General features: G+C 37.2%; 2 protein-coding genes across 8 annotated transcripts in view; one reads left to right on the top strand and one right to left on the bottom strand.

Annotated features, from left to right (window-relative positions):
• The window catches only part of LOC145983853 (prestin-like), a 327,363-nt gene that overhangs the window by 75,581 nt on the left and 225,401 nt on the right, over positions 1–26,381 (top strand). The gene's annotated exons all lie outside the window — the stretch shown is intronic.
• The window catches only part of CRMP (Collapsin Response Mediator Protein), a 276,601-nt gene that overhangs the window by 197,644 nt on the left and 52,576 nt on the right, over positions 1–26,381 (bottom strand). For all 4 annotated transcript variants that reach the window (XM_083116907.1, XM_083116909.1, XM_083116908.1 and 1 more), the window contains exon 2: positions 21,647–21,832. In XM_083116907.1, the coding sequence (XP_082973033.1) occupies positions 21,647–21,826 (180 nt within the window). In that variant the 5' untranslated portion in view covers positions 21,827–21,832. The remainder of the gene's footprint in view (positions 1–21,646; positions 21,833–26,381) is intronic.

Raw genomic sequence — 26,381 nt, 5'->3', positions numbered from 1 at the left:
AATCCCTGGTGTATATAAAATCAGAGATTTCTTACCTTGTTTAAAGTAGCCAGCCTTTCTGGTCAAGGGTGTTTATCATTTAGCTCCGATTGTTCTGGTTTGAGTCCCGACCAGGACTAGGTGATTTCAAATTTTGAAATTAAAAGTATATATGAGAATATAAGTAAGTACTCATAATACTAACTCCCAGTTCTTGTTGGAGAGCTGGTAATAAAGACTGGAAAAAAAGCAAGAGAATTATCTTCTGGTGTCCTGAACATTCTAATTAAGAATCAATCGTTTTGATAAAAATCACCATAGCCCTCTCATTAAGTCATCAATTGCTCTGGGGTGATTGAAACGTTCGTGGCCTAGGTAGAAGTAGTGGCTCCATCCGTGAACGTACTTTCTTCAGATTTCAGAAAGCGGTCCACAACTGCTATAACGATATCACGTGTTGAAAAATGACGATTCTCAGGCACCGCATTCAACTTAGGGAATATTCTATATAATAGGAGGAGCCAATTGGAATACATAGTTATGAATACCAGCCATGGCTACTGTCCAGTGATTTATCCATACACCTAGCACCCCCTAACACCCCCAAAATTTCTTCAACACACCCTAAAATTTTCACAAACGTCTAAATTCTGGTCATTTTAGCTCTAAATTCACCCTTACACCGCCCAGATGGAAAATTCTTGATAAACCTCTGCCACTGTGAACTGGTGCATTATTCTCATGGAAGAGCACTCTGACGTAAATTTTCCACTCCACTTCTCTTTGATTTTCCTGCGTAACTCGTTCAGAAAATTACATGGGATGTGGAGACCCTTTCTACAGACTCCATGGCACCATGACATCAGCATCCCACAAAACGGGAAGGAACCTTGCTTTCGGGTCGTACGTGTTTGACTTTTTGTACGGGGATACTTTGTAATGCCTCCATTCCTTTGATTTTTTTTTTTTTGTCCCTAGTCTAAAGCCATGAGCCCATATCTAATCCAATGTCAGCAATAGCTTGAGAAATCTCTCTACATGAGTTTCATTAACGTGAAGATTCACTCTTGACAAGTTGACAAACTTTCCACGCAGGTCAAACAGCGGTAGGCCAGTCCAGGACTGGCTCGGTACCTCAGTTTGTAGAGCAAAGGCGATAAGCCAGAAACTTCGGGTTCGAGTCCTGGTCGAACCTGAATTTTTCGATTAATTTCTTTGATCCAGGCCCCAGACGTTTCTGTACCAATCTCGCTGAAACCTTGTTCCTGTGGGGTTCTTGAAGGACAATGAAATTCCAAGCACGGCATTTCGGAAATAAATTAAACGACTTAATTAGGTTAGATGTGCCACCTCGAATGCCTAGACCAGTGGTTCTCAACCTATTTCCTATCACGACCCCCTTTTATCACATCCTCTTGCCAGCGACCCCTATATGTAGTTACTGTTTTTACAGGAATCCAATCCCCAACTAACTGATTTTTTACCTCTGAAACATGGCTGCTTCAGCCGGCTTATCTGGCCGACATCTTCACTCATCTAAATGACTTAAATTTGACCTTGCAACGACGGGACAAAGCCATTTTATTTGTTCAAGACAAAGTAAATGCTTTTCAGAAGAAATTAGGAGTTTGGGCATCCAGAGTCAAAATCCACAATTTTGGAAACTTTCCTCCGACTCAAGACTTTATTTCAACTTGCGATTATTCTTTTGACTTGAAGACGCTGTCCAGTTTAATGTGCAAACATCGAGAAGGGCTTCAAGAGCAGATGGTAGAATATATTCCCTTTGATGAAAATGCCAGTTCAAGATGGATATTAAACCCCTTCGTTGAAGAGGCCATCAAATAGCCAATCTAAGCCCACAACTTCTTGATAAACTGATAGAAATATCGTGCGACAAATCTTTGCAACTGGCATTCTGTAATGAAAACATGGACAAGTTCTGGCTGAAGAGAAGAATATCCTGGTCTGGTATCTGCTGCTTTAAAAATCACAATTCCCTTTGTTACATCGTATCTGTGCGAAAGTGGTTTCTCTTCCATAGTAAGCATTAAAATAAAGACCAGAAACCGCTTGTCAGTTGAGAATGACTTGATAATGTGCGTCACGAAAATTCAACCGGACATTGCCATCGCACTGGTGAAATCACACCAGGCTCAGGTTTCACACTAGCCTTCATTTTGCATTGTATTGCAATATGCAGTTTTTGTTGTATTTTTCTTGTATTTCAATATGCAGTTTTCACTAGTTTCATACCTCATTTATTTGAATTGTTTTTTAAACGATTCTTCATCTGTTAAAAAAAGGTTTAATATTTTTTGCTATATTTAACAATAAGTATAGAAATAAAAATATGTCTATCAAAATAAATTCAAAATAATTTAAAAAAATATTTTATCCGCTAGACCCTCATTACATTTATCTTTTTCGCCTCCCTTCGCAACCCCCGTGAAATCCTCTCGCGACCCCCAGGTTGAGAAACCCTGGACTAGACTATGCAGTTTATGCATACGTGTGTTGTGGTTGAGCGAGTCAAATACTTTAGACAGATCTAAAAAAAACGTGCTTGGAATTTCATTGTGATCCAAGGCTTCAGTAATTATTTTCATAAATTGTACAGTTGCTAAATTTGTTGATTTGTCTTTTTGAAAACCGTGTTGATATTGATTTATAATATTAAATTTTGAGCAAAAATCATGAAATTTATTGCAGATTATTTTCTTTCTAGTATTTTGGAGAACGGTGATGTAATTGCTATTGGTCTGTAATTTAAGGGATCTGTTTTAGTCCCCTTTTTGTATATCGGTTTTATGACACACACTTTTAAGATCTTTGGGAATATGCCATTCCTTATTGATGAATTTATAGCAAATTGCAGAGGCAGAAGTAGAGAGTGTGTACAACTTTATTATAGTTGTCTAACCAACTATCAATGTCACATGACTTCTTGATATTCAGGGAATTAATAGTTTTTTCTAGGTCGTTTATACATATTTCTTCTAGAATGATAAAGTTTTGAATGGTATTTGTGTATCGGCCAAAATTCTTAGCGCATTTCGTTTTCAATCTAGTATTTGGGTTATCGTTCGAAAGAGTGTTATTGAATATTGTTGCTACAGTTTGTGGTTCTTTTACATCGGTACCATTTATAGATAGTGAGATATTTTATTTAGCTTCTTTGTTATCTTTCCCTCTTTGCTTGTTCAGTATATCCCAAATGATTTTAGACTTATTGCTGTTACTTTTTATTTTTTCTGATAAATAGTGAGCTTTCTCAGATTTAATTGATATATCATATTCGTTTTCCTTACTTTTATAGATATCATTATAAATTTTCTCTCTGGTAGGTATGAATTTGTCATGGATGCTTCTTACAAGGGAGGTTATCTAAGTGTCCCCATCCGATTTCCACGAAACTTGGCAGGTGTATAGAGGGGCCCAAAGGAAGAAATACGTGTTTTTTTGTTTCGGCTAAAATACTTTTATAGGGGGCAAAACCCCCCTCAAAAGTCAAGATGAGGACAAATTGAAGTGGGGGATCTGACCCCTGTCTCCCCCTCCGATTTCCATGAAACTTGGAAGGTGTATAGAGGGACCCAAAGGAAGAAATACTGTTTTTTTTGTTTCGGCTAAAAAACTGTTTTAGGGGGCAAAACCCCCTTCAAATGTCAAGATGAGGACAAATTGCAATGGGGATCTAACCCCTGTGTCCCCCTCCGATTTCCATGAAACGTGGCAGGTGTATAGATGGGGCCAAGGGAAGAAATACCTGTTTTTTGTTTCGGCTAAGAATTGTTTTAGGGGGTAAAACTCCCCCTCAAATGTCAATATGAGGACAGATTGAAGTGGGGATCTGACTCCGAAACCACGTAAATCTGGCATAGGAAGAACACGCTCATATAATTATAATTGAAACACACACAGCACAGAACTGTAGGATTGTCGGTACCAAACGCAGTGCAATTGTAGAGAGATGCCGAATTTATAGACACCGTTGTTCCCGGATAGGCATGGGCATTACAGGCTAAGCTGTTCAGTTCGTTGAAGCCTTGCAACCGATTCGCAGAAGATTGGATAGCCAGAGCAGGTCCCTTTCCTTGGGCACCGCTAAGTCCCGATTTGACGCTAATGGGAATTCTTAGATATTGACAATATATAAGGCTGCTCAAGTGTTCACTCATTGACTATTACCTGTACTGCGTGGATAACGAGTGGCTGAAATGCTATTGTATTATACATGCTGCGAGTGTTAGGACGTATTGCATCGACATCAGTGGCGAAGCGTGCTGTCTCTGGAAGGGTAGGCACAGGACGGAGCAGGGTTTGGGGGGAGGGGAAGATGTGATTTTTTTTAACAGTAGTATGTTAAAATAAAGCCCCTAGATAATAATTGATAACATATTGCCTGAATCTCGTCTACTTAAGTCGGGATAGTGATTGTAAAGGATAATGTAGTGATTAACGCTCTCGCCTTATAATCAAGAAGTAGAAGGTTCGATTCCTCCTGGAGGCATTGGATCAGATTCTACTTTAATCTAGTCTCAATTAGATATCTGAGAATAAAGGCGCTTCTGTCTCGAAGGTCAGAAAACAGTGACGATGGGACTCGATGTTCTGGCCACGCGTCACCCAATGAAAAAGCCGTTCTGTCAGGCCCTAGCCATCTTACATTTGTTAGATTAAAGCTGCTCGTAAAAATTATTTGCTACTTCAATAACAGTATTGTAAATGTTTCTCGCATTACAGAAATGGTTGGTTCACTTGATTGTCACTTAGCGTTTATTTCTTTTTAATGCTGACCTCCGCGGCAGATTGGTTATAACAGCGTGCTACGACAAGGGCCTCAGGCACCTGGGCATTGGTGTTCTTCGTGAATGTCCCTTCGTCAATGTCATCATATTATCGCTCATTCTCATCTTCCCAATTAGCCAAAAATGGCAGAAAGCCAAGTAAAATAAACTAAATCTATCAATCAATTATTTCTTTTTAAGTCTTTTATGCATATAATTCTTCTTCAACAGGGGACTTTTTAAAAAATATATAATATGATTTAGAAAATGATGAAATGCTAAATGAGAACACGGACTATGTAACACACCGACCAGAAAATTTCAGTCACATGGATTTTCTCTATACGTTTGCATTGTACGTACTTTGCCCCATTTTAAAAGTAGCGCGTTTTCAGTTATGTCACTAATCATGAAAGGAAACTTCGCCTCAATATCCCTTTCCTCAAAGAAATAATATACTTTCCCTCTCTGAATCGAGATTGGTGTGGGGCACATCCAGCAGCTAACACTTCGCGAAAAGCGGTTCCTCAAAAGAGCTGAAAGCACCAAACTTAACACTGGTAACCAACTTGCATGCATTATTTGCAGTTAGAATTCTAATAATGCCTACTTTGATAGGTGAGGAGGCCAGGATTAGAGGTGTTAGCAACACATTTTCGCTACATGTTAGCAGCTGGGTGTGCACCGCTCCCGGCACAGCTCTGAATCTTCCATGGAAACACTGCTTCAACAAGCTCTGTACGTCCACTGCCTGCTTCGTCACGCGTTCGTACACGATCGGCACTCTTCGGAAGTCAGGGAGAGGGGGTGAGAGAGAGAAAAGAGGCCGGCCTCTCAGGTTACATTACAGGCGAACGCACCCCTGAAATTATGCTTTCCCGCACGAATCACATAGGTTGTTATGGGACCAGCTGAGGCACTCTCGGGCGGGCCTCGCTGAATGCTCAGATACGGTTCCAGGCAGGGTTGCAAACTTGCGGTAATTATCGGAAGACCAAGAATTTCAGTTTTCTTTTATTAAGCGTCGTTTAATGAAATTTATAAGTAATAAAATAATCCGTTATATAGACAAATATATTAGGGTAGGCCCGGCCTCTGGGCCTCATAGGACGCTTCGCCACTGATCGACATTCTGTATGGGGAAACTAAAAGGCAACTGCTGGGCTGTTCCCCGTTGAACTTCAATCGCTCGGTTTGGAGGGAGATGGCGGTTTCATTTGATTTTCGTTATTTAGCGCCGCTTCTCTGCCAATTCTGTCAAATCGTGACGATGAGGATGAGTAATGATGTTGAAATTGATGGACATTCACAAATAACACCATGCCCAGGCCGAGATTCGAACCCGGGACCCTTGGCAGAAGATATGGTGATGGCTCTGAGAAGTTTTCAATAAGAAAAATACAAAAATAAATAAGGAATAAATCTCGAGCTTAACCGGAAAGAAGAAATAGGAGTAGATGGTATTGTGCCTCTGCATACAACGATAGTGCGGTTGTTTATTTATTGAAATTTCCAGTACAGCAGAAGCCATTTTAAACCGGAAAGAAACAACAGTAAAACAGTCCACTAGTGTTAAAAAACACACACAAAACAAGATAAAATAAAATAAACAAAATATAAATATAAACAAGCCAAGACAGTACCAAGGTAAACAGATTATTTTCACAATGCATTACTTATGTACAATTGTTTTCAAGTTGGTGATAAAAGACCAATGTGAACTGAATATATCTACTTGGTTTGAGATGATATTGAATTGGGTCGGTAGCCTATGCAATAATGAACGTTGTATGAATGAGAGTCTGGGAGTTGGAGAGTGGAAAGTTTCCTTGCTCCGTGTTTTATGTCTGGGCACTCGAGGGAGAGTTCGTGGAGTGGGATGCTGCATCTTACATTTCCATTAATGATCTTATGTAGTAATTTCATATCTCCAACGTATCTACGTGATTCTGGAGTATTTATGTTTAAGTTTACAAGCAGATCTATCTTAGGTAGGTGTCTCAGGGCCGGCACTCTATATCGAACGATGGAGAGGAAAAAGCTGAGAACACGCTCGATCTTGGAGGTATGAGAAGGGGCAGCCATGTTCCAGATGGGTGAACAGTATTCTAGAATGGGGGACACAAATGTTTTGAAGTAAATGGAAAGTGCTTTCGGGTTATGGATTTCGGTAAATCTGTAAAGTAAGCCTAGCATACGCATTGCCTTTTTTGTGATGGTTGATATGTGATTTTCGAAAGTTAGTTTAGAATCTATGAGGATACCTAGATCTCGGTGTTGTGTTTCTTTTGCTAGAGGGATGTCCGTGAGTGTATAATTACCTTCAAGAATGTCTTGTATCAATGAAATTGTTAAGAAAAAGCATTTCGAAGGGTTTATGGACAGTTTCCATCGCTTATACCATTCAGAGAATCTGTTTGTCATTTTGGAGAAGTTGCATGTCTGATGGCTGTTTTATTTCTCTCACAATCTTGCAATCATCGGCGAACTTTAGAATTGTGCTTGAGATGGGGTAATTAAGAGATCTGTGAGATCATCCAGATATAATACAAGTAACAGAGGACCAAGAACGCTTCCTTGCGGCATACCAGATATAACAGGAAGCAGTTAGAAGGAGTTCCAGGAAGTATAACACGTTGTTGTCTATTTCTTAGATAGTCTTTCATTATTTTTAACGTGTTTACAGTTATGTTAAATCTGTTAGATAATTTATGCAGTAAATAATGGAGATCCACTGAATCAAAAGCTTTGGACAGATCAAAGTACACAACATCCAACTGATTATGATTAGTAATGGCGTTTATGGCATAGGATTGCATAGAAGACAGATTGGTAAGGCATGAAGAATTTGGAAGAAAGCCGTGTTGTGCTGGGTTTTTTAAAGTCTTTTTTTCAGAATTTTTTCACAGACAATAGCAAGTGTGCAAAGGAGAGAAATTGGCCTGTAACATGTAGTATGGTTCGCATTGCCAGATTTAAAAATAGGAATGATGTTTGCTTTCTTCCATTGAGTGGGAAAGTAGCCTTCAGAGAAGCACCTATTGTATAACATTGCAAGAGGAGTAGCTAGTGAGTGAGCTGTTTTTTGAAGGAAAATAGTAGGAATATTGTCTGGTCCAGATGCTTGGTCAGAAGAAGGGAGGTAAGGAAGTGCAATACTTCACCTGGTTCTGTAAAGACGGTAGAAAGAGAGTGAGAGCAGATAGATTTGATAGGCGGGTGATCTAAAACACCATGGAAAACAATTTTCTTTAAATGTTTGATTGAATAGTTCAGCTCTATCATTACCAACCGCTGAAATGCCATTGTGTGTTACTTCCAAAGGGATGCGTTTAGTTTGTCTCCGTGAATTTATCAATGTCCAGAATATCTTCGGATTCGTAAGGAGGTCATTTGTGACTGTGTTTACATATTCTGTGTATTTCTGTTTCATAAGGTCTTTACTATGCTTAAATGCCTTCGACGGACGGCAGGAGTAGCAGCTGTATGTCCCTTGAGGATGGCTGGGATCACACATTTACATTCTTTTAAAACATTATGTACGGTGTTATGTACCGGCAATAAAAATGGGACACCTAAATCCTGAAAAACTCGCTTTCCCTCAAGGCATTGTGTGTGTTGCCTAACTCTACTGGGATAAGTGGATTTTAATAGCAAATTTTCAATTGCAACTTCTGCCACCGCCGTGCAGTTAGGCAACGCAAATAACGCCTTGCAGGGGAGCGAGGATTTCAGGATCTAAGTATCCCACTTTTATTGCCGGTGACTGTAGAGATGAGCTCGGGATCGAGAAGAATGGAAATGGGGAGGGAGAGTAGAATTGGAATGAGATAAGACCAAACAATAGACCTTTTAATTGACATTAATGGGTTTTTTATTCATTTTCGAGGGGTGACGCTATTGTTAATTAATCTAGCGCCACGTGTCGTGGGTGGAGGAGGAGATGAGTCATCGATGACTCATGCACACGTGTGAGTTTGAAATTAATGGTTTTCCATTAGTGCACAAAAGACACTATTATGTATTCCGTTTTCGGCCTAAGCTAACCTTTTGTTGTATATTATTAATGCGTTTCTGCCGGATATGAGTCATGGGTGCTTTAGGCACACGTGGGAACTTGGAATTAATGGTTTTTCCATTAATGTACAAAAGACATTTTCGGCCATTTTGGCGTCGGTGGTGAGTCATATTTGGTATAATTAAGGATCCGGATTTACCCGTATTCAACCGGTGCCGACGCGTTCGATCGGAGGTAGAAGATATTATAACACATGTTCGCTTTAAAGGCGAAGAAATTGAACGATGTATCCTATATGAAAACGAAGTATGCGAGCAGAATCCATGTTATTAATATTAACCTGTTACGGAAGAACCTGTTATGTGGTTGCATTCATCGGCACCCCCAAACCGCGCGCGTTCATGGACACGTGAGGGGAAAAAAGGTTCTCTATTGTTACGGCCCCCATCGCTTGGTCTTCTTCCGAAGTTGAATGGAAGTCAAGTGTCGCCAAATTTTTACACACGAGTATTGATTTTCTTTGAGGTTCCAATTTTATTTGGTGGAAGTAATCTACGCGGTATTTCTGCCGCCTTTCGTAACATTGCAAAGACTATTTAACCAAATCCGTAAGGAATTTGGCTGAACTAGGAACATTCAGTTCCAGTATCTACAAGTTAAAGTGGAGGCGATCCACTATTTGCCCTTATTTCGGGGTTGCGAACCACAGTCCATTTGATTATTGCCTTATAAACATCAGGATTCACGTAAAATTGACCAGATGTTTTTACTGTTAGAGACAATATTTCGCATTTTTTGTGTATTTTTACTCAGAAAACGCTATTTGAACGATTCAAGCAAGAGTTCGCATGGGAATTTAGACACACAAACTGTGTTTCTTCAACTTTAGCTGAAATTTAGGTTTATTTTTTTACTCTAATATCACAATTTCTTCTATTCAGGCAACATTTTTTATTAAATTTTGGACTAACAAAGACATTTTTCAACTTTTAACTTGTTATTTTAAAAGTTTATTTCCATTTTTTACTCTAATATCACAATTTCATCTATTCTGGCAGGAGTGTTTATTGCAATTTTGACTTGCAAAGATAATTTTTTCAACTTCTTTTATTAATTTTTCTATTTGTTGCCTTTTGTATCTTATATTTTTTAATTCTTAACTTTGAGTTTTGTTCTTTATTTAAAAAATTTCTCTATCACTAAGGAAGAAGTACTTTTAAGTAAAACTGTACCCACAAACTTTATTATTACTATTATTATTAGTATTATTATTATTATTGTTGTTGTTTTTGTTTTGATGTAGTTGTTGAATCTTGTTGTTGTTGTTAGGGTTTATTGACTTCCACTACGCTATTTTTGGTTTGCTTCGTAGGAAAGTTTGTTTATTTTAGAGTTTCCTCGGTATTTTCTTACTGTTAGGGTAAGTAAAGTTTCCTAAATATATGAGTAGGGTTCCATATATTCTTGTTCTTGCATGTTTTTCATATGATGTGATCACCACAACTCTCCAAGTGCTTTTACTGCATGTTTCCATTTTTATTGAGGCTTGGTGGGTCCTAGAGCCACTTTATGCATGAGAGAAAGCTTGAAAATTTTGATCTCAGATAGCCGTCAACCTTATGTCAGAGTATTTTCGAGTATATTTTAGTCTTATTATGGCCCACTAGAATATCATGGCTTGCTTATTTTTTAAGTATGTTGCGCAGTTATTGTATTTTTGCTTTTGCTTTCTAGATAAACTGTATGGAATGTTTAATATTTGTACTTTTTTGCACTTATAAGAGGCCAAACTTTTACTGTAACTAAAATTATTATGTCTCTAAGCACTGAAACCCCTTTACCAAGAGTACTATAACTGAATGTTTATTAATATTGTTTCTTTCATCCCTTAAATATAACAATTTAACAATATAATGACAAATCACAGGACAAGTCGATGTTAGCAGATGACTACGTGGCTCTTAAGTCCACCTGCCAAACTTTTCTTACCATGCTATTTACCTTTATAGTCTTTTATTCGGGTACGTTTCAAGTACTATTGACTTTTTGAGTGTTTGATTAATACCAGGGGTTATTTGTATCTGTTATGCTGTATTATTCGAGGCTTCTATTTTTTATTCTACATTCACTATATGTCCCTGAGAACTAAATTCCACTGACTGAAGCTTAAAGCTTAGGCTCTACAGCATGTTGAATGGTTAAGCACTGGTCAATATGAATTTTACAGAGGCTAGTAGGAGGCATAGGAACACATGCCAGAGCATTATTAGCGTGCAAGAAGCACTTTCAGGGAGTACTACGAGGAAACGAAGTTGATTTTTTGAGGGCTTTACCAGTTACACAGCCAATATTTGCTATTTCAAGTAACTACATGTACCAAAACATTTTACAGCCCAACACTAACTAGACTTCAATTTATATTTTATTAGGTGCTAAATGTAGCAAGAACACTGATTGTACATACTTTTGAGAATCCAACTATTTCAGGATTTTTTCTATGTACGCATATTTTTATTGATTACTAACTTTAACAGACCAATCAGGAAGACGCCAAAATTCACTAAACTTAGTACTATAGTGTATGTGATTGCATGAAAAGTAGAAATTATAACAACCACAAGATTTCGCTTTTTTTGCTTTTGGGACTAATCGTGACGCTGAGGATGAATGGATGGCCAAAAATTTTAAGGACTGGATGTATTTTACCACTACAGACGCCTATGTAGAAACACTAGAGTACTGTTAGCTTTCAAAATTGAGGTTATACTGTACTGTTTTTTAAATATTTCGTATTTGGCACGCTTAACAAGTTACATTTATATCCATTTCAGGACAAATATTGCTAAAACTCTCAAATTAATGTGTACAACTTTATATTTCTGCTATCAAAGGAATTAACAACCCTATTTTACAAACAAAGGGTATTGTTTACACTTTATTTACTTCAATCTGAGACTAATATTTTACAGTAATTGAATCATTCAGCCCTAGTCAATATTTTACTGCATCAGAAAGTTTGTTATTAATCTAATAAGTATCCTATTTTGTGCTATTCTAACGCAAACGTTGTTTAATTCACTGGTTATAATGCAAACCTTTGCACAAATTCGATATATTCACTACCTTCAAACCAAACAATTGTACTTATTTAGCGCATTTCATTTATATTTCTTGTAATTAACTTATGTTTCTTATAATTAACAATCTAAACTAATTACTTTGGCATGTTAAAAACCTTATTTTTTTACTATTTCCTATTCTATCAGGTTCTATATTGCTGTTTTTATCAATTTATGTAAGACCACACTCTGGTAAATGCCTATATATTCTCTTTTATACACACGCACGCACGCTACACACACACTCACACACACACATTTACACACTTATACGAACATACATCTGACGTTTTTCAATATTTTGCTATGAAGTTTGCATCCACGCTATTCAATCAAGGGCAGGCAATGTAGTATTTATGAGTATTAGTAATCCAAAAGTGGTGTTTTTGGTGTCCAAGTTCAGATGAGAGTCTGCTATGTGCCTTTTGCAGGGGATTGCATGTGAAGTGTATCCATATTGAGCATTATTGAGTGTGTATGCTTCCAAGTTTTGCTGTTATTTTCCTATAATTCTGTGAGACTGTAGAGAGTTCTCCCTTTTCAACCAGTTTTCTTTCATTGATTGGATACTTTTTGGGAACTTAGCAGTTTTTTATGTTATGAAGCAGATTGTTGTAGAATATTTTGCATGGTCTTTTGTGATATTGAGTGGCTGCTGTAACGGTAGTAAGTATCTTTCCTTCTTGTGTTGATGTTCTCGTGTAGGTTTCCTATTTTCGGTCAAGTTGCAGTACTTAGAATAATCGCTATTGTCTTATTGATCTACGAAGCTCCTTTGAATAATCATTTGCATGTGACCCTATACTCCACGCTGTACTTTGTTCTGGGAGCTATCTTTTGAAGCCTTGGCATTCTGCTAGTACAGCATTATTATCGTAGAGGTAAATTAGTTCGTGAAAATATGTATTTTTCTGATTAACTATAGTCGCTTAGTTGTTCTAGCAGGTATAAGTAGTTACTGGTGATGTTGTTAATTTTCTATTCGCACAGGCTATGTATGATGAAGCGTATTTGTGTTGCCTGTCCCTTTTTTATTCCTATGTTGTTGAGTTTCTCCATAAGCATGTCCTGTTTTACTCTATTCTATGCCTTGTTGCTGCTAGATATCTGAGGTATGTTGCTGGTTCATATCTGACTTAGCTTGTTTGACTATCTATTATTTTTGCTATGGCTGTGGCTATTGATGTCCCTTTCTGAATTCCATGTTGGTTTCTGTTTATCCTTGTTGCTGCTTGTTATCTGAGTTAGGTTGTTTGACTTCAGGACTATCCTTTTTTAACTTTATTGTTGATTGCTTTTTTGTTTATTTCCTTATTTGTTTTTATTTGTTTACTGAATCTATTTGTTTTGTGTCTTGTAATATTATTTACTATAGTAACAAAATTATTTTTAAAAATTGATATTTATCAACATACTTGTATATTTCTTGTTCAGTATTTGTCAAAGTTTAATTTATTTTGTCCGCTATCTTTAGCAAATAACACTATTTTGAAATTTAATATATAAATTCCTGAAAATTTACTGTAATTTTATATCAACTAACATATTTATTTTAACAAAAATAACAAAATTGTACAAAAGTTCAAATAGCAGAAGAATTGTACTCTTAAATTATTAACTTTGAAAGAATAGTATTTTTAAAACATTAACTTTGTAAAAATTGTACTTTTATAACATTAACTTTGTAAAAATTGTACTTTTAAAACATTAACTTTGTAAAAATTGTACTTTTAAAACATTAACTTTGTAAAAATTGTACTTTTAAAACATTAACTTTGTAAAAATTGTACTTTTAAAACATTAACTTTCTATAAATTGTACTTTTAAAACATTCACTTTGAAAAAAATGTACTTTTACACCAGAAATAATCAAATATATGGGAAAGAAGGAGAAGTTCTGTTGCTCAGAATAATAAATGTGGGATGGAAGGAAAATAATTTTGTTACTATAGTAAATAATATTACAAGACACAAAACAAATAGATTCAGTAAACAAATAAAAACAAATAAGGAAATAAACAAAAAAGCAATCAACAATAAAGTTAAAAAAGGATAGTCCTGAAGTCAAACAACCTAACTCAGATAACAAGCAGCAACAAGGATAAACAGAAACCAACATGGAATTCAGAAAGGGACATCAATAGCCACAGCCATAGCAAAAATAATAGATAGTCAAACAAGCTAAGTCAGATATGAACCAGCAACATACCTCAGATATCTAGCAGCAACAAGGCATAGAATAGAGTAAAACAGGACATGCTTATGGAGAAACTCAACAACATAGGAATAAAAAAGGGACAGGCAACACAAATACGCTACATCATACATAGCCTGTGCGAATAGACAATTAACAACATCACCAGTAACTACTTATACCTGCTAGAACAACTAAGCGACTATAGTTAATCAGAAAAATACATATTTTCACGAACTAATTTACCTCTACGATAATAATGCTGTACTAGCAGAATGCCAAGGCTTCAAAAGATAGCTCCCAGAACAAAGTACAACGTGGAGTATAGGGTCACATGCAAATGATTATTCAAAGGAGCTTCGTAGATCAATAAGACAATAGCGATTATTCTAAGTACTGCAACTTGACCGAAAATAGGAAACCTACACGAGAACATCAACACAAGAAGGAAAGATACTTACTACCGTTACAGCAGCCACTCAATATCACAAAAGACCATGCAAAATATTCTACAACAATCTGCTTCATAACATAAAAAACTGCTAAGTTCCCAAAAAGTATCCAATCAATGAAAGAAAACTGGTTGAAAAGGGAGAACTCTCTACAGTCTCACAGAATTATAGGAAAATAACAGCAAAACTTGGAAGCATACACACTCAATAATGCTCAATATGGATACACTTCACATGCAATCCCCTGCAAAAGGCACATAGCAGACTCTCATCTGAACTTGGACACCAAAAACACCACTTTTGGATTACTAATACTCATAAATACTACATTGCCTGCCCTTGATTGAATAGCGTGGATGCAAACTTCATAGCAAAATATTGAAAAACGTCAGATGTATGTTCGTATAAGTGTGTAAATGTGTGTGTGTGAGTGTGTGTGTAGCGTGCGTGCGTGTGTATAAAAGAGAATATATAGGCATTTACCAGAGTGTGGTCTTACATAAATTGATAAAAACAGCAATATAGAACCTGATAGAATAGGAAATAGTAAAAAATAAGGTTTTTAACATGCCAAAGTAATTAGTTTAGATTGTTAATTATAAGAAACATAAGTTAATTACAAGAAATATAAATGAAATGCGCTAAATAAGTACAATTGTTTGGTTTGAAGGTAGTGAATATATCGAATTTGTGCAAAAGTTTGCATTATAACCAGTGAATTAAACAACGTTTGCGTTAGAATAGCACAAAATAGGATACTTATTAGATTAATAACAAACTTTCTGATGCAGTAAAATATTGACTAGGGCTGAATGATTCAATTACTGTAAAATATTAGTCTCAGATTGAAGTAAATAAAGTGTAAACAATACCCTTTGTTTGTAAAATAGGGTTGTTAATTCCTTTGATAGCAGAAATATAAAGTTGTACACATTAATTTGAGAGTTTTAGCAATATTTGTCCTGAAATGGATATAAATGTGACTTGTTAAGCGTGCCAAATACGAAATATTTAAAAAACAGTACAGTATAACCTCAATTTTGAAAGCTAACAGTACTCTAGTGTTTCTACATAGGCGTCTGTAGTGGTAAAAATACATCCAGTCCTTAAAATTTTTGGCCATCCATTCATCCTCAGCGTCACGATTAGTCCCAAAAGCAAAAAAAGCGAAATCTTGTGGTTGTTATAATTTCTACTTTTCATGCAATCACATACACTATAGTACTAAGTTTAGTGAATTTTGGCGTCTTCCTGATTGGTCTGTTAAAGTTAGTAATCAATAAAAATATGCGTACATAGAAAAAATCCTGAAATAGTTGGATTCTCAAAAGTATGTACAATCAGTGTTCTTGCTACATTTAGCACCTAATAAAATATAAATTGAAGTCTAGTTAGTGTTGGGCTGTAAAATGTTTTGGTACATGTAGTTACTTGAAATAGCAAATATTGGCTGTGTAACTGGTAAAGCCCTCAAAAAATCAACTTCGTTTCCTCGTAGTACTCCCTGAAAGTGCTTCTTGCACGCTAATAATGCTCTGGCATGTGTTCCTATGCCTCCTACTAGCCTCTGTAAAATTCATATTGACCAGTGCTTAACCATTCAACATGCTGTAGAGCCTAAGCTTTAAGCTTCAGTCAGTGGAATTTAGTTCTCAGGGACATATAGTGAATGTAGAATAAAAAATAGAAGCCTCGAATAATACAGCATAACAGATACAAATAACCCCTGGTATTAATCAAACACTCAAAAAGTCAATAGTACTTGAAACGTACCCGAATAAAAGACTATAAAGGTAAATAGCATGGTAAGAAAAGTTTGGCAGGTGGACTTAAGAGCCACGTAGTCATCTGCTAACATCGACTTGTCCTGTGATTTGTCATTATATTGTTAAATTGTTATATTTAAGGGATGAAAGAAACAATATTAATAAACATTCAGTTATAGTACTCTTGGTAAAGGGGTTTCAGTGCTTAGAGACATAATAATTTTAGTTACAGTAAAAGTTTGGCCTCTTATAAGTGCAAAAAAGTACAAATATTAAACATTCCATACAGTTTATCTAGAAAGCAAAAGCAAAAATACAATAACTGCGCAACATACTTAAAAAATAAGCAAGCCATGATATTCTAGTGGGCCATAATAAGACTAAAATATACTCGAAAATACTCTGACATAAGGTTGACGGCTATCTGAGATCAAAATTTTCAAGCTTTCTCTCATGCATAAAGTGGCTCTAGGACCCACCAAGCCTCAATAAAAATGGAAACATGCAGTAAAAGCACTTGGAGAGTTGTGGTGATCACATCATATGAAAAACATGCAAGAACAAGAATATATGGAACCCTACTCATATATTTAGGAAACTTTACTTACCCTAACAGTAAGAAAATACCGAGGAAACTCTAAAATAAACAAACTTTCCTACGAAGCAAACCAAAAATAGCGTAGTGGAAGTCAATAAACCCTAACAACAACAACAAGATTCAACAACTACATCAAAACAAAAACAACAACAATAATAATAATAATACTAATAATAATAGTAATAATAAAGTTTGTGGGTACAGTTTTACTTAAAAGTACTTCTTCCTTAGTGATAGAGAAATTTTTTAAATAAAGAACAAAACTCAAAGTTAAGAATTAAAAAATATAAGATACAAAAGGCAACAAATAGAAAAATTAATAAAAGAAGTTGAAAAAATTATCTTTGCAAGTCAAAATTGCAATAAACACTCCTGCCAGAATAGATGAAATTGTGATATTAGAGTAAAAAATGGAAATAAACTTTTAAAATAACAAGTTAAAAGTTGAAAAATGTCTTTGTTAGTCCAAAATTTAATAAAAAATGTTGCCTGAATAGAAGAAATTGTGATATTAGAGTAAAAAAATAAACCTAAATTTCAGCTAAAGTTGAAGAAACACAGTTTGTGTGTCTAAATTCCCATGCGAACTCTTGCTTGAATCGTTCAAATAGCGTTTTCTGAGTAAAAATACACAAAAAATGCGAAATATTGTCTCTAACAGTAAAAACATCTGGTCAATTTTACGTGAATCCTGATGTTTATAAGGCAATAATCAAATGGACTGTGGTTCGCAACCCCGAAATAAGGGCAAATAGTGGATCGCCTCCACTTTAACTTGTAGATACTGGAACTGAATGTTCCTAGTTCAGCCAAATTCCTTACGGATTTGGTTAAATAGTCTTTGCAATGTTACGAAAGGCGGCAGAAATACCGCGTAGATTACTTCCACCAAATAAAATTGGAACCTCAAAGAAAATCAATACTCGTGTGTAAAAATTTGGCGACACTTGACTTCCATTCAACTTCGGAAGAAGACCAAGCGATGGGGGCCGTAACAATAGAGAACCTTTTTTCCCCTCACGTGTCCATGAACGCGCGCGGTTTGGGGGTGCCGATGAATGCAACCACATAACAGGTTCTTCCGTAACAGGTTAATATTAATAACATGGATTCTGCTCGCATACTTCGTTTTCATATAGGATACATCGTTCAATTTCTTCGCCTTTAAAGCGAACATGTGTTATAATATCTTCTACCTCCGATCGAACGCGTCGGCACCGGTTGAATACGGGTAAATCCGGATCCTTAATTATACCAAATATGACTCACCACCGACGCCAAAATGGCCGAAAATGTCTTTTGTACATTAATGGAAAAACCATTAATTCCAAGTTCCCACGTGTGCCTAAAGCACCCATGACTCATATCCGGCAGAAACGCATTAATAATATACAACAAAAGGTTAGCTTAGGCCGAAAACGGAATACATAATAGTGTCTTTTGTGCACTAATGGAAAACCATTAATTTCAAACTCACACGTGTGCATGAGTCATCGATGACTCATCTCCTCCTCCACCCACGACACGTGGCGCTAGATTAATTAACAATAGCGTCACCCCTCGAAAATGAATAAAAAACCCATTAATGTCAATTAAAAGGTCTATTGTTTGGTCTTATCTCATTCCAATTCTACTAGGGATGGAGGGAAGTAGGATCATCCGCACCAACAGAAAAAAATGATTAGGCCTAAGATTTGCATTCTTTGTACACTTCTTTATTACCCAAATAAATTCTGTGGCTGAAAAAAGTCATTCGAAATGCCATGTGCATAGATTAAAACTCTTAACACGAGTACTGAATGTGCGTTCATAACATTACATAGTTCGAAGAACTTTAAACGGATCGGTTCGTTTAATTTAAACACGACGTCGCTTGAACACACTAACACTTGTGTGTAAAATAATTCACCTGGGAGAGTCTTGCTGCACGCTTCGAAACCTGAGTTAAATGCATTCTTCGCCACCTAATCAATCCTGCAAACCCAACTCCTTGGAGCTTTATTTACAGCACACGCATCGACGGAACCTCGTTCGTTGGGCGAATGTTGTCATTTTGTGCGTTGGAAGTTTCAATTCGAAAAAACTGATGGACCCAATTGTTTTACAGGAAGGGGATACGTAACTGGGTGTGTGGAAGTTATTATCATGAAATGCCTGTATAGAAGGTTGTATTTCTTACTTCACGTCGCTTTCCTGAACCTTCAGTCTGATCACAACAGTAGAGATGAACGATGATGAAAGGTCACTAATAAAGGAACTCATGCCCAGGCTAGAATTGGAAGTATAGAAAATTATTGTATGCAAGAGATATATAAAATATATATTATAGATATCAATTAAATTGTTCAGGGGAAAAACTTGATAGGTCCAATTTTCTCTTGTCGATGGCATTAAATAGCTCCGTTGGTGTAGTTTTGTATCGTGTCACTGGGCAGACAAAAAACACGGTAAGTTCTGAGAAATGTGGAAGTTTAAAAATGGTATAGAATGGAAAGTAGTGTCTTGTACAAACAAGAAAATTTGACTTGTTCGGTTCTTCCCCATGACTCTTCAATTATAACATTTTCTTCTACTGACCATAAATTCCATGGCGCAACGGTCGTATGCCAAAAAGGCAATTCATTGGATGATGCGTTTCCATCATCCCTCTCTTGATGGGAGCATAGCCACCATAGTGGTCAAAAAAGGAGGCAAATGAGCAAGAAAAGAAAATGATGCTGCGCCCCGTGAAATTATTGGAACCCTACTAAATTAATATTGCTGGCGCTTTGCAAAGAAATAGATTAGTAAAAAAATTCTTCTTGCTTTCAATCGAAATAATTATTTCCTACAGAAGTCACAATTAAATTACTACATTAAGTTAAAATGCTGACATGCAGTATTTGTTGGTTATAAACCAATATTTGGAGACATGAAACGAGACTGACACTTGCCCTTTGAGACTGAGACAGACAGGCGTTTGTATGTAGAGATGAGACCGAGACAAGCATTTAAACCTTGAGAGGAGACCGAATCTCCGTCAGGTCTCGTCTCGTGTCTACCTAGGTTTACCATTACTACTGAGCGAGGACGCTTGATGTTGAAACGTGTATGAATAAAACAGCAGCAAACTTAACAAAGAATATGAATTATATTTAATTTTATATACAGTATTATATTATATAGATATATGTATTACATATATATATATATAATATAAATTATTTAATTCCTTAATGTACACGAATAGGCAGAAAATAACAGTAAGTAGGAGCAAATTTGAATTTTTAAGAAAGAAACGTTTCTAAGTTATTAATTATGTATATCTACAACTTAGCATAACGGCATAAGAGATTCACGCTGAACTAATTTGCGTTTAAAAGCCTCATCCATTGAAACTTTTACCGGCATAAGCCATAAAGAACTTCTAGGAAGAAAATAAATGACGCACAAACAGGGATTATAAACACACATTAAGTTAGTTTACCTGTGTGGCAAAATCGCGAGGTTTTGTGTCTGGTCTATGTGAAACTGGTGTTTTCATGTATCAAATATATTTGCGTGTAAATTACAGAGAAAACTATGAACGCTTTACGGCTCTTCGTCGGAATATATGGTAAGCACATTTGCATATGTTGTTTGAATGTTAATTTTATGTGTTTGCAGTGATTTCAAGGTAAATATGCATTTTAATACATAATTTTTCATTTATCAATCGCCGAATAACGTACACCCAGCGGCATTTTCATTCCGTCTGTTTTCCACCATGTGATGACGATGAACTGAAAAAAAAACCATAAGCAGAGGGCAACATCTGTTTGGAATCACCAGAATTCCGTTCCTTGAAGCAACGTAGGATGTAGAATAAATAGAACTAAAATAGCAATGAACGATTTGGCTTCTACTAGCCTATTTATTACCTTTGCCGTTGGTGTCTGTGACGCCCCAGATGTTGGAGCACACATGAAAGGAAACTGGTCACTACTAATTTTGCATACGGTGTATTTTTTTTCAAGAAAACTTGTTAAGTATGTCTTAATTGCATACCTGAGTTTAATTGTACACGGTGTCCACATGAAACATCCCTGATTTCAAATTACAATTATGACGAAATTATTCGACATAGAGCCTTGAGGTGTTCGTCATCATGTAAAGCAACTCAAAGTTTTTAATTATATATATATATATATATATATAGTGCACGTCTACGTGGGTTCCTTTCGTAACCCTTAAAATGTCTAGGCGAGACTCAATCTCGAACCACTGTCGACCTGACTGTCGGTTAAAACTCCCAGTGGCTAGGAACTTGTCTCATGAAGCCTTAATTGTCTTTACGTCTTGTGGCTTCCGTTCAAACGAACGTCTGAAATGTCTTTGGACTGAAATTGGCGATTTCGTTTCCGCATACCACACCACGCACTGCGTTCTCTCGTGCTATCGTCATCGTTGCTAATTACTCAGCACCTAAAAAAGTTGTTGCTTTACATGATGCCGCAAACCGCAGGGCTATATGTCGAATAGTTTTCTCACAGTTGTAACTTGAAATCAGACGTTTCATGGGGTTACACTGTATTTCTTTATTTCGTTTACTTACAACGATTCAAAATGTGGCTGTCTCAAACCGGACACCCTATATCAAACAAATTTATTTCCGTTACAGATTCGTTGATAATGTCTTATTCATAAAATAAATCGCACCCACTGAAGATAAATCCATTGAACTCCAATGTTCGTGGAAATCTCTTACTTACCCTGGAAGTCCTTCTCGATGACCTTTCGGACGGCATATCTGGAGTCTTCATAGAAAAGGCATCAGGAACATAACCAAAGAAGGCTTTTCCAAGCACTCGAGGTTGAGGTCTGTTTTCTCCGAGGCCAGGAATCCAACCTTCTTCATCTCCGCTGTCTTGGTAATGCTTGGGCGACGCCATTGCAAACTACGGGTAGAAAACATCTAGTGTTTACTTACATCTGAGATTGATAATTTTGCACTATTATAACAAGCAGAACTGCAACTTTGAGTACGAGCTACTGGCACATTTACTGTGGTTCACGGCTGTTATACCTCACTGCCACTTTTTGGCAAAAATTTACAAAAATATATAATTGTGAAAAGGTGGTAAGAGAGGACGTACTGAGTCATACGTCTACTCCACCCCTTCTTTTTTACCCCCATAATAATTTTTTGACAGCAACAGCAATGATACAAACTTAATAATTTCCTTTAAGGGGGAGAGGGACAATTTCCCCTAGGTCTTTCTCGCTGGGACAGCCTATCACTGTTGACAGCTTCGCTCTTTTGGAGCCAGAACTGGCTCTTTCGTGCACTCGTTTGGCTGTGAACTGTGGCACCCGCCCTCTGTCGCACTATGATGCCACCACTGGCTCCGGCCCATAAAGACCAACTTTTGCCATGAGTGTACATTTTGCACGTGACGTGTTATTCATATATGGACTGCGTCACCCACCCCCTCTTTACTCCCCAGCTATTTTTATATATTGCGCCGTGTATAAGGTGAAGATGACAATATTGTTATCCGGGAATCCTTTATTTTCGATTTAATATGAACATCACTGGATTATTGAGATGGGTGATGCCGCCAAATCTAGACGGTGAAGACTAAGAATAAATTAAAGCAAACGGTAATAGCAGCGCCCCCACCCCTCTGACACCTAAAATTACCCTAGGAGTCGCTTTATGCAGTCTTGGTTAATCTAGCTCCTTGAAAGTCATCTTTAGCTCTATTAATGATGAAATTTAGCTCTTTTATGCACATCAGGTTTGGCAACACTGCCAGGATGACCTTAGGAGGCAAGGAGAAAAGCATTAGGTTTATGGGACCATTATTTTATTCGTTCTCTCGGGAATATCAAACATCCAATGACGTAGAAAAGTACATGGACGGAAAAGGACACGTTGAACTATGTCATAGTACAAGGAAAAGTCGAAACTTCTATTTGATTAGCCGTAACCTGAACTTGAAGTTGATTTCCCCTAAGGAATACATGGGATTCTATAAATACTTATGAATCATATATTTCAAACATCGTGTCTAGCTTACTAATCAACTTGAGAAACAGTTTCCACTTGCAACATGGAGAGAAATTCATACTATCTTGCATACTAAACCCTTTTTTAAATAGCAGTGTCCAATCTGACGATATTGAAATAAATGCACAACTGGTGCGTAATTGTCCCTCTTCGCCTTAATATTCACTTTTGTATAAACACACCTTTGAATATTTAGCACTTGCATTTGTGTGCCTATTTCCTGGGAACACAAAGCGTTGCAACTGTATAACAAAATACATTCAATTGAGGCAAGGTGAGATAAAAGTAGTGTCACGGACAATTCTAGGTTGTAACGAACCCATTCAATGGCATCGGAATCGTTAGAACCCAGAAGTGTCAGTGACTGTACATCAGTAGAACAATTTCTGCTTGGGATCACCGTCCCTGGAATCGAACACCGACGTCCCGCATGGATGTTAGATATCTTACTGACTTTTGAAAAATATCTTTGGGTGTATTTTCCATTTCCGTGGAAAACCTAACCTAACCAAACTGCTAGATGACATTTCTCATACCATGTTGCACGACAGATTTTTAAATGAATTTCTTTCAAGAGATGCATCACACACACATTGTTGTTCCAAACGTGTTTTCATAAAATTACCACAAAACGTTCTTACGTAATCCTCTCTTAACAGAATTTCATACGTAAGCCGAACATCGCTTGGAATTACGGCAAGGGAGGAGATTTCAAGACATCATATAACTTGGTGTTATAGTTTATCCACAATATAATCAATAGCAAATATAAGATATTGTTTGTACATTCAGCGCTACAAACTGCTAGTCCTAAAGAGGCAATTTATTGATCACATTGAAGCAAAAACGAAGAATTTTGATTTGTTTGAAGAAGATCTTTTGACCAAGACAGGCACCAACTGTGCCGGTCCCGTTTGCATCAGTGAATTCCCAGTGGTCGAAACCACGGGAGAGGAACATTCACATCTGGACGACAGACTTCGTGAATTCCAGACACGACCCATCAGGCTTCAGGACTTATTCTCCCATCTGGTTATCTCCCTCTCTCTTTCTCTTTCTCTCTCTCTCTCTCTCTCTCTCTCTCTCTCTCTCTCTCTCTTTCTTTCTTTCTCTCTTACACACACACACACACACACACACCCCTCGCGCCCATATAACTGCAAAATCCATTCCAGGCTCAGGCTGTGAAATATGCGCGAGTGAGAGAGACATTTTCAAATAAATATTTTTTTTAATATGACCTTAACTTTTCACTGGCTGGCTGGAAGGAAAAGAAATAGGCCTGGACAAATAACAAATATGGTCAGTGTCTGTAATGAACATGAGTTTATCATAATTTCTCACTTAAAAGTGTCAAATTGAACGATTAAAACCACGTCATGTGTCCATCCTGCGAAACTGATTTTCATTAGGAGACTCGAAATACGTAGTAACTTCCCGATGACCACGAGATTCTGGTTCAACACCGACATTTTGGAGTTTCCACCAGGATCAAACCTGGGACCGTTCGCTAATCATTCGGTTACACAAAAATCCTTTGCTGGAAGTTTATTGATGCTAAAGGAACGAAACCTGTGGAAAACGTCATTCGTTTAATAAATTTATCAAAGCTTGTGGCAACTGCATCTCTGGAAAGAGCCCCTGTTCCGTTGAGAAATTGATTAGAAGAAAGATGTTAGATTAAGTTTCAGGGGCGGCGCCGGGGTGAGCGCGAAGGGGTGCTTGCGCACCCCTTAGTTTTCTTCCGCACCCCCTTTCAGCACCCTCTATCCAAATCATATATAGCTTAGTGTCAGTTTTTGTGTTTTCCTTAAACACGGTTTTGTTGTCCGCCTACTTGTTGTTCATCTTTTCTTCAAGTCGCATTGGAACAAAAATGTCAGTTGCTTTCAAGTATTATCAGGTCGTCCTCGGGAAATTATTTAACGCGATTTGTATCGTGACTGTAGTTTCCTTGTTAAATCGTTCTGTTTGGTCTAGTAAATGTACCATTTCAGACTTTTTCAAAGACTGTTACGAAGAGGCCAAAAATTCGCAAAAAAAATGTTAGTTTGTTGTTGGGGGACAGTGCGGCCCAAGGGATTTTAACTAAGAAGTTGCTGTGCACTTAGCGTTTAATCCTCACACCACAGCATCTGGGCAGACTGAAGGTAGGGGCAGACTGAAGGTAGACTATGTATTATGTAAAACGAACGCATATGAAAAGAGAGTTAACAAAGCAATGGAACATTTTCAGAAAAGTGAAGCAGTCCAAAAAAAGTGAATTGATAACTACATGATTTTATATTTATTGTTTTATTTTCTTTTTCAAATTGCAGAACTTTAGGTTGCATAGTAGCGTTTCTTTCTTGTAGCCAACGCACGCAAACTAAACACTCAGACGTTGTTGTCACCTACACAACGTATTTGACATTTGATTAATAACTGAATTTTGGACCTTAATTGGCTGTGCCTTGTAATCAAGGGATCCCGGGTTCGATACTACTCGGTGGAAGCACATAGTGGTTCGGATCCTACTTTAAAGTGTAGGTCCAGTCCCGATTAGCCTGTATGCATAAAGTGGACTTGGCAATTGATGTCAATCTAAAATTGCCCATTTCACTCAACGTGATTATGTTAATTATTATAAGAGAGTGTTGCAGGAATTTCAAAAACAGAAGGATTTTTTTTAGAGAGAGTGAGCAACACTCTTAGGGGGGGGGGGATATACCTCGACCACTCTCCGTGAAAAAAATGCCTTGCCTTGCTTGCCTCTCCATGGAAGAGAACCCTCCAGTCGCCCACATTGGCCTCCTTTGAGCAAGCTGTTATTTTCAAATTTTCAAACCAAGGGTCCCGGTTTCGAATCCCGCTCAGGCTTGCTTGTTTGTGAATGTCCATTCATCAATTTCATCACTCATCCCCATCTTCGCAAATTAGCCAAGAGGCACAAGACGCGAAGTAAAATAAACTAAATCAATCAATCCATCAAATCAAATTTTCAAACGTCGTTGTTATGCTAAAATCAGGCAAAAATGAAGCAAGTCGCTAGTATTATTGAGTTTCATTAGCATATTATCATAGATGCAGTAGCGGCGTCTGCCTATTCGCACGTGCACACCCAAGTAAATCTGCAATGGAATTAATTTTTATTATACTTATTCACTGTACACTATCTCCTTCAAAACATCAAACGTTCCGAAGCCCAATCGCCCCATCGGATTCGCATTACCAGCGGCTGCCGCTGAGATATGTTCGCTCAGAACACAAGTCGCCCTGTGCTCGTTGTTTGCAGCACGCAAGAAAAGAGAAGGGATTCCTTCTTCTAGATCGCGGTATTATGGGCTTCACGCACACTGCTAGCGTTGTGTTCACGATACAGCAGTGTTGCAATCCCGTTCCATTCGAGATCGTGTAGCGGACTAGAGGCAACCCACAAATCGAGGGATTTTTTT

The sequence above is a fragment of the Lepisma saccharinum genome, chromosome 2, assembly GCF_977018435.1.
Source record: "Lepisma saccharinum chromosome 2, izLepSacc3.1, whole genome shotgun sequence".
NCBI lineage: Eukaryota > Metazoa > Arthropoda > Insecta > Zygentoma > Lepismatidae > Lepisma > Lepisma saccharinum.
The sequence above is the reverse complement of the archived record's forward strand: the minus strand, read 5'-3'. Positions and strand labels throughout refer to the sequence as shown.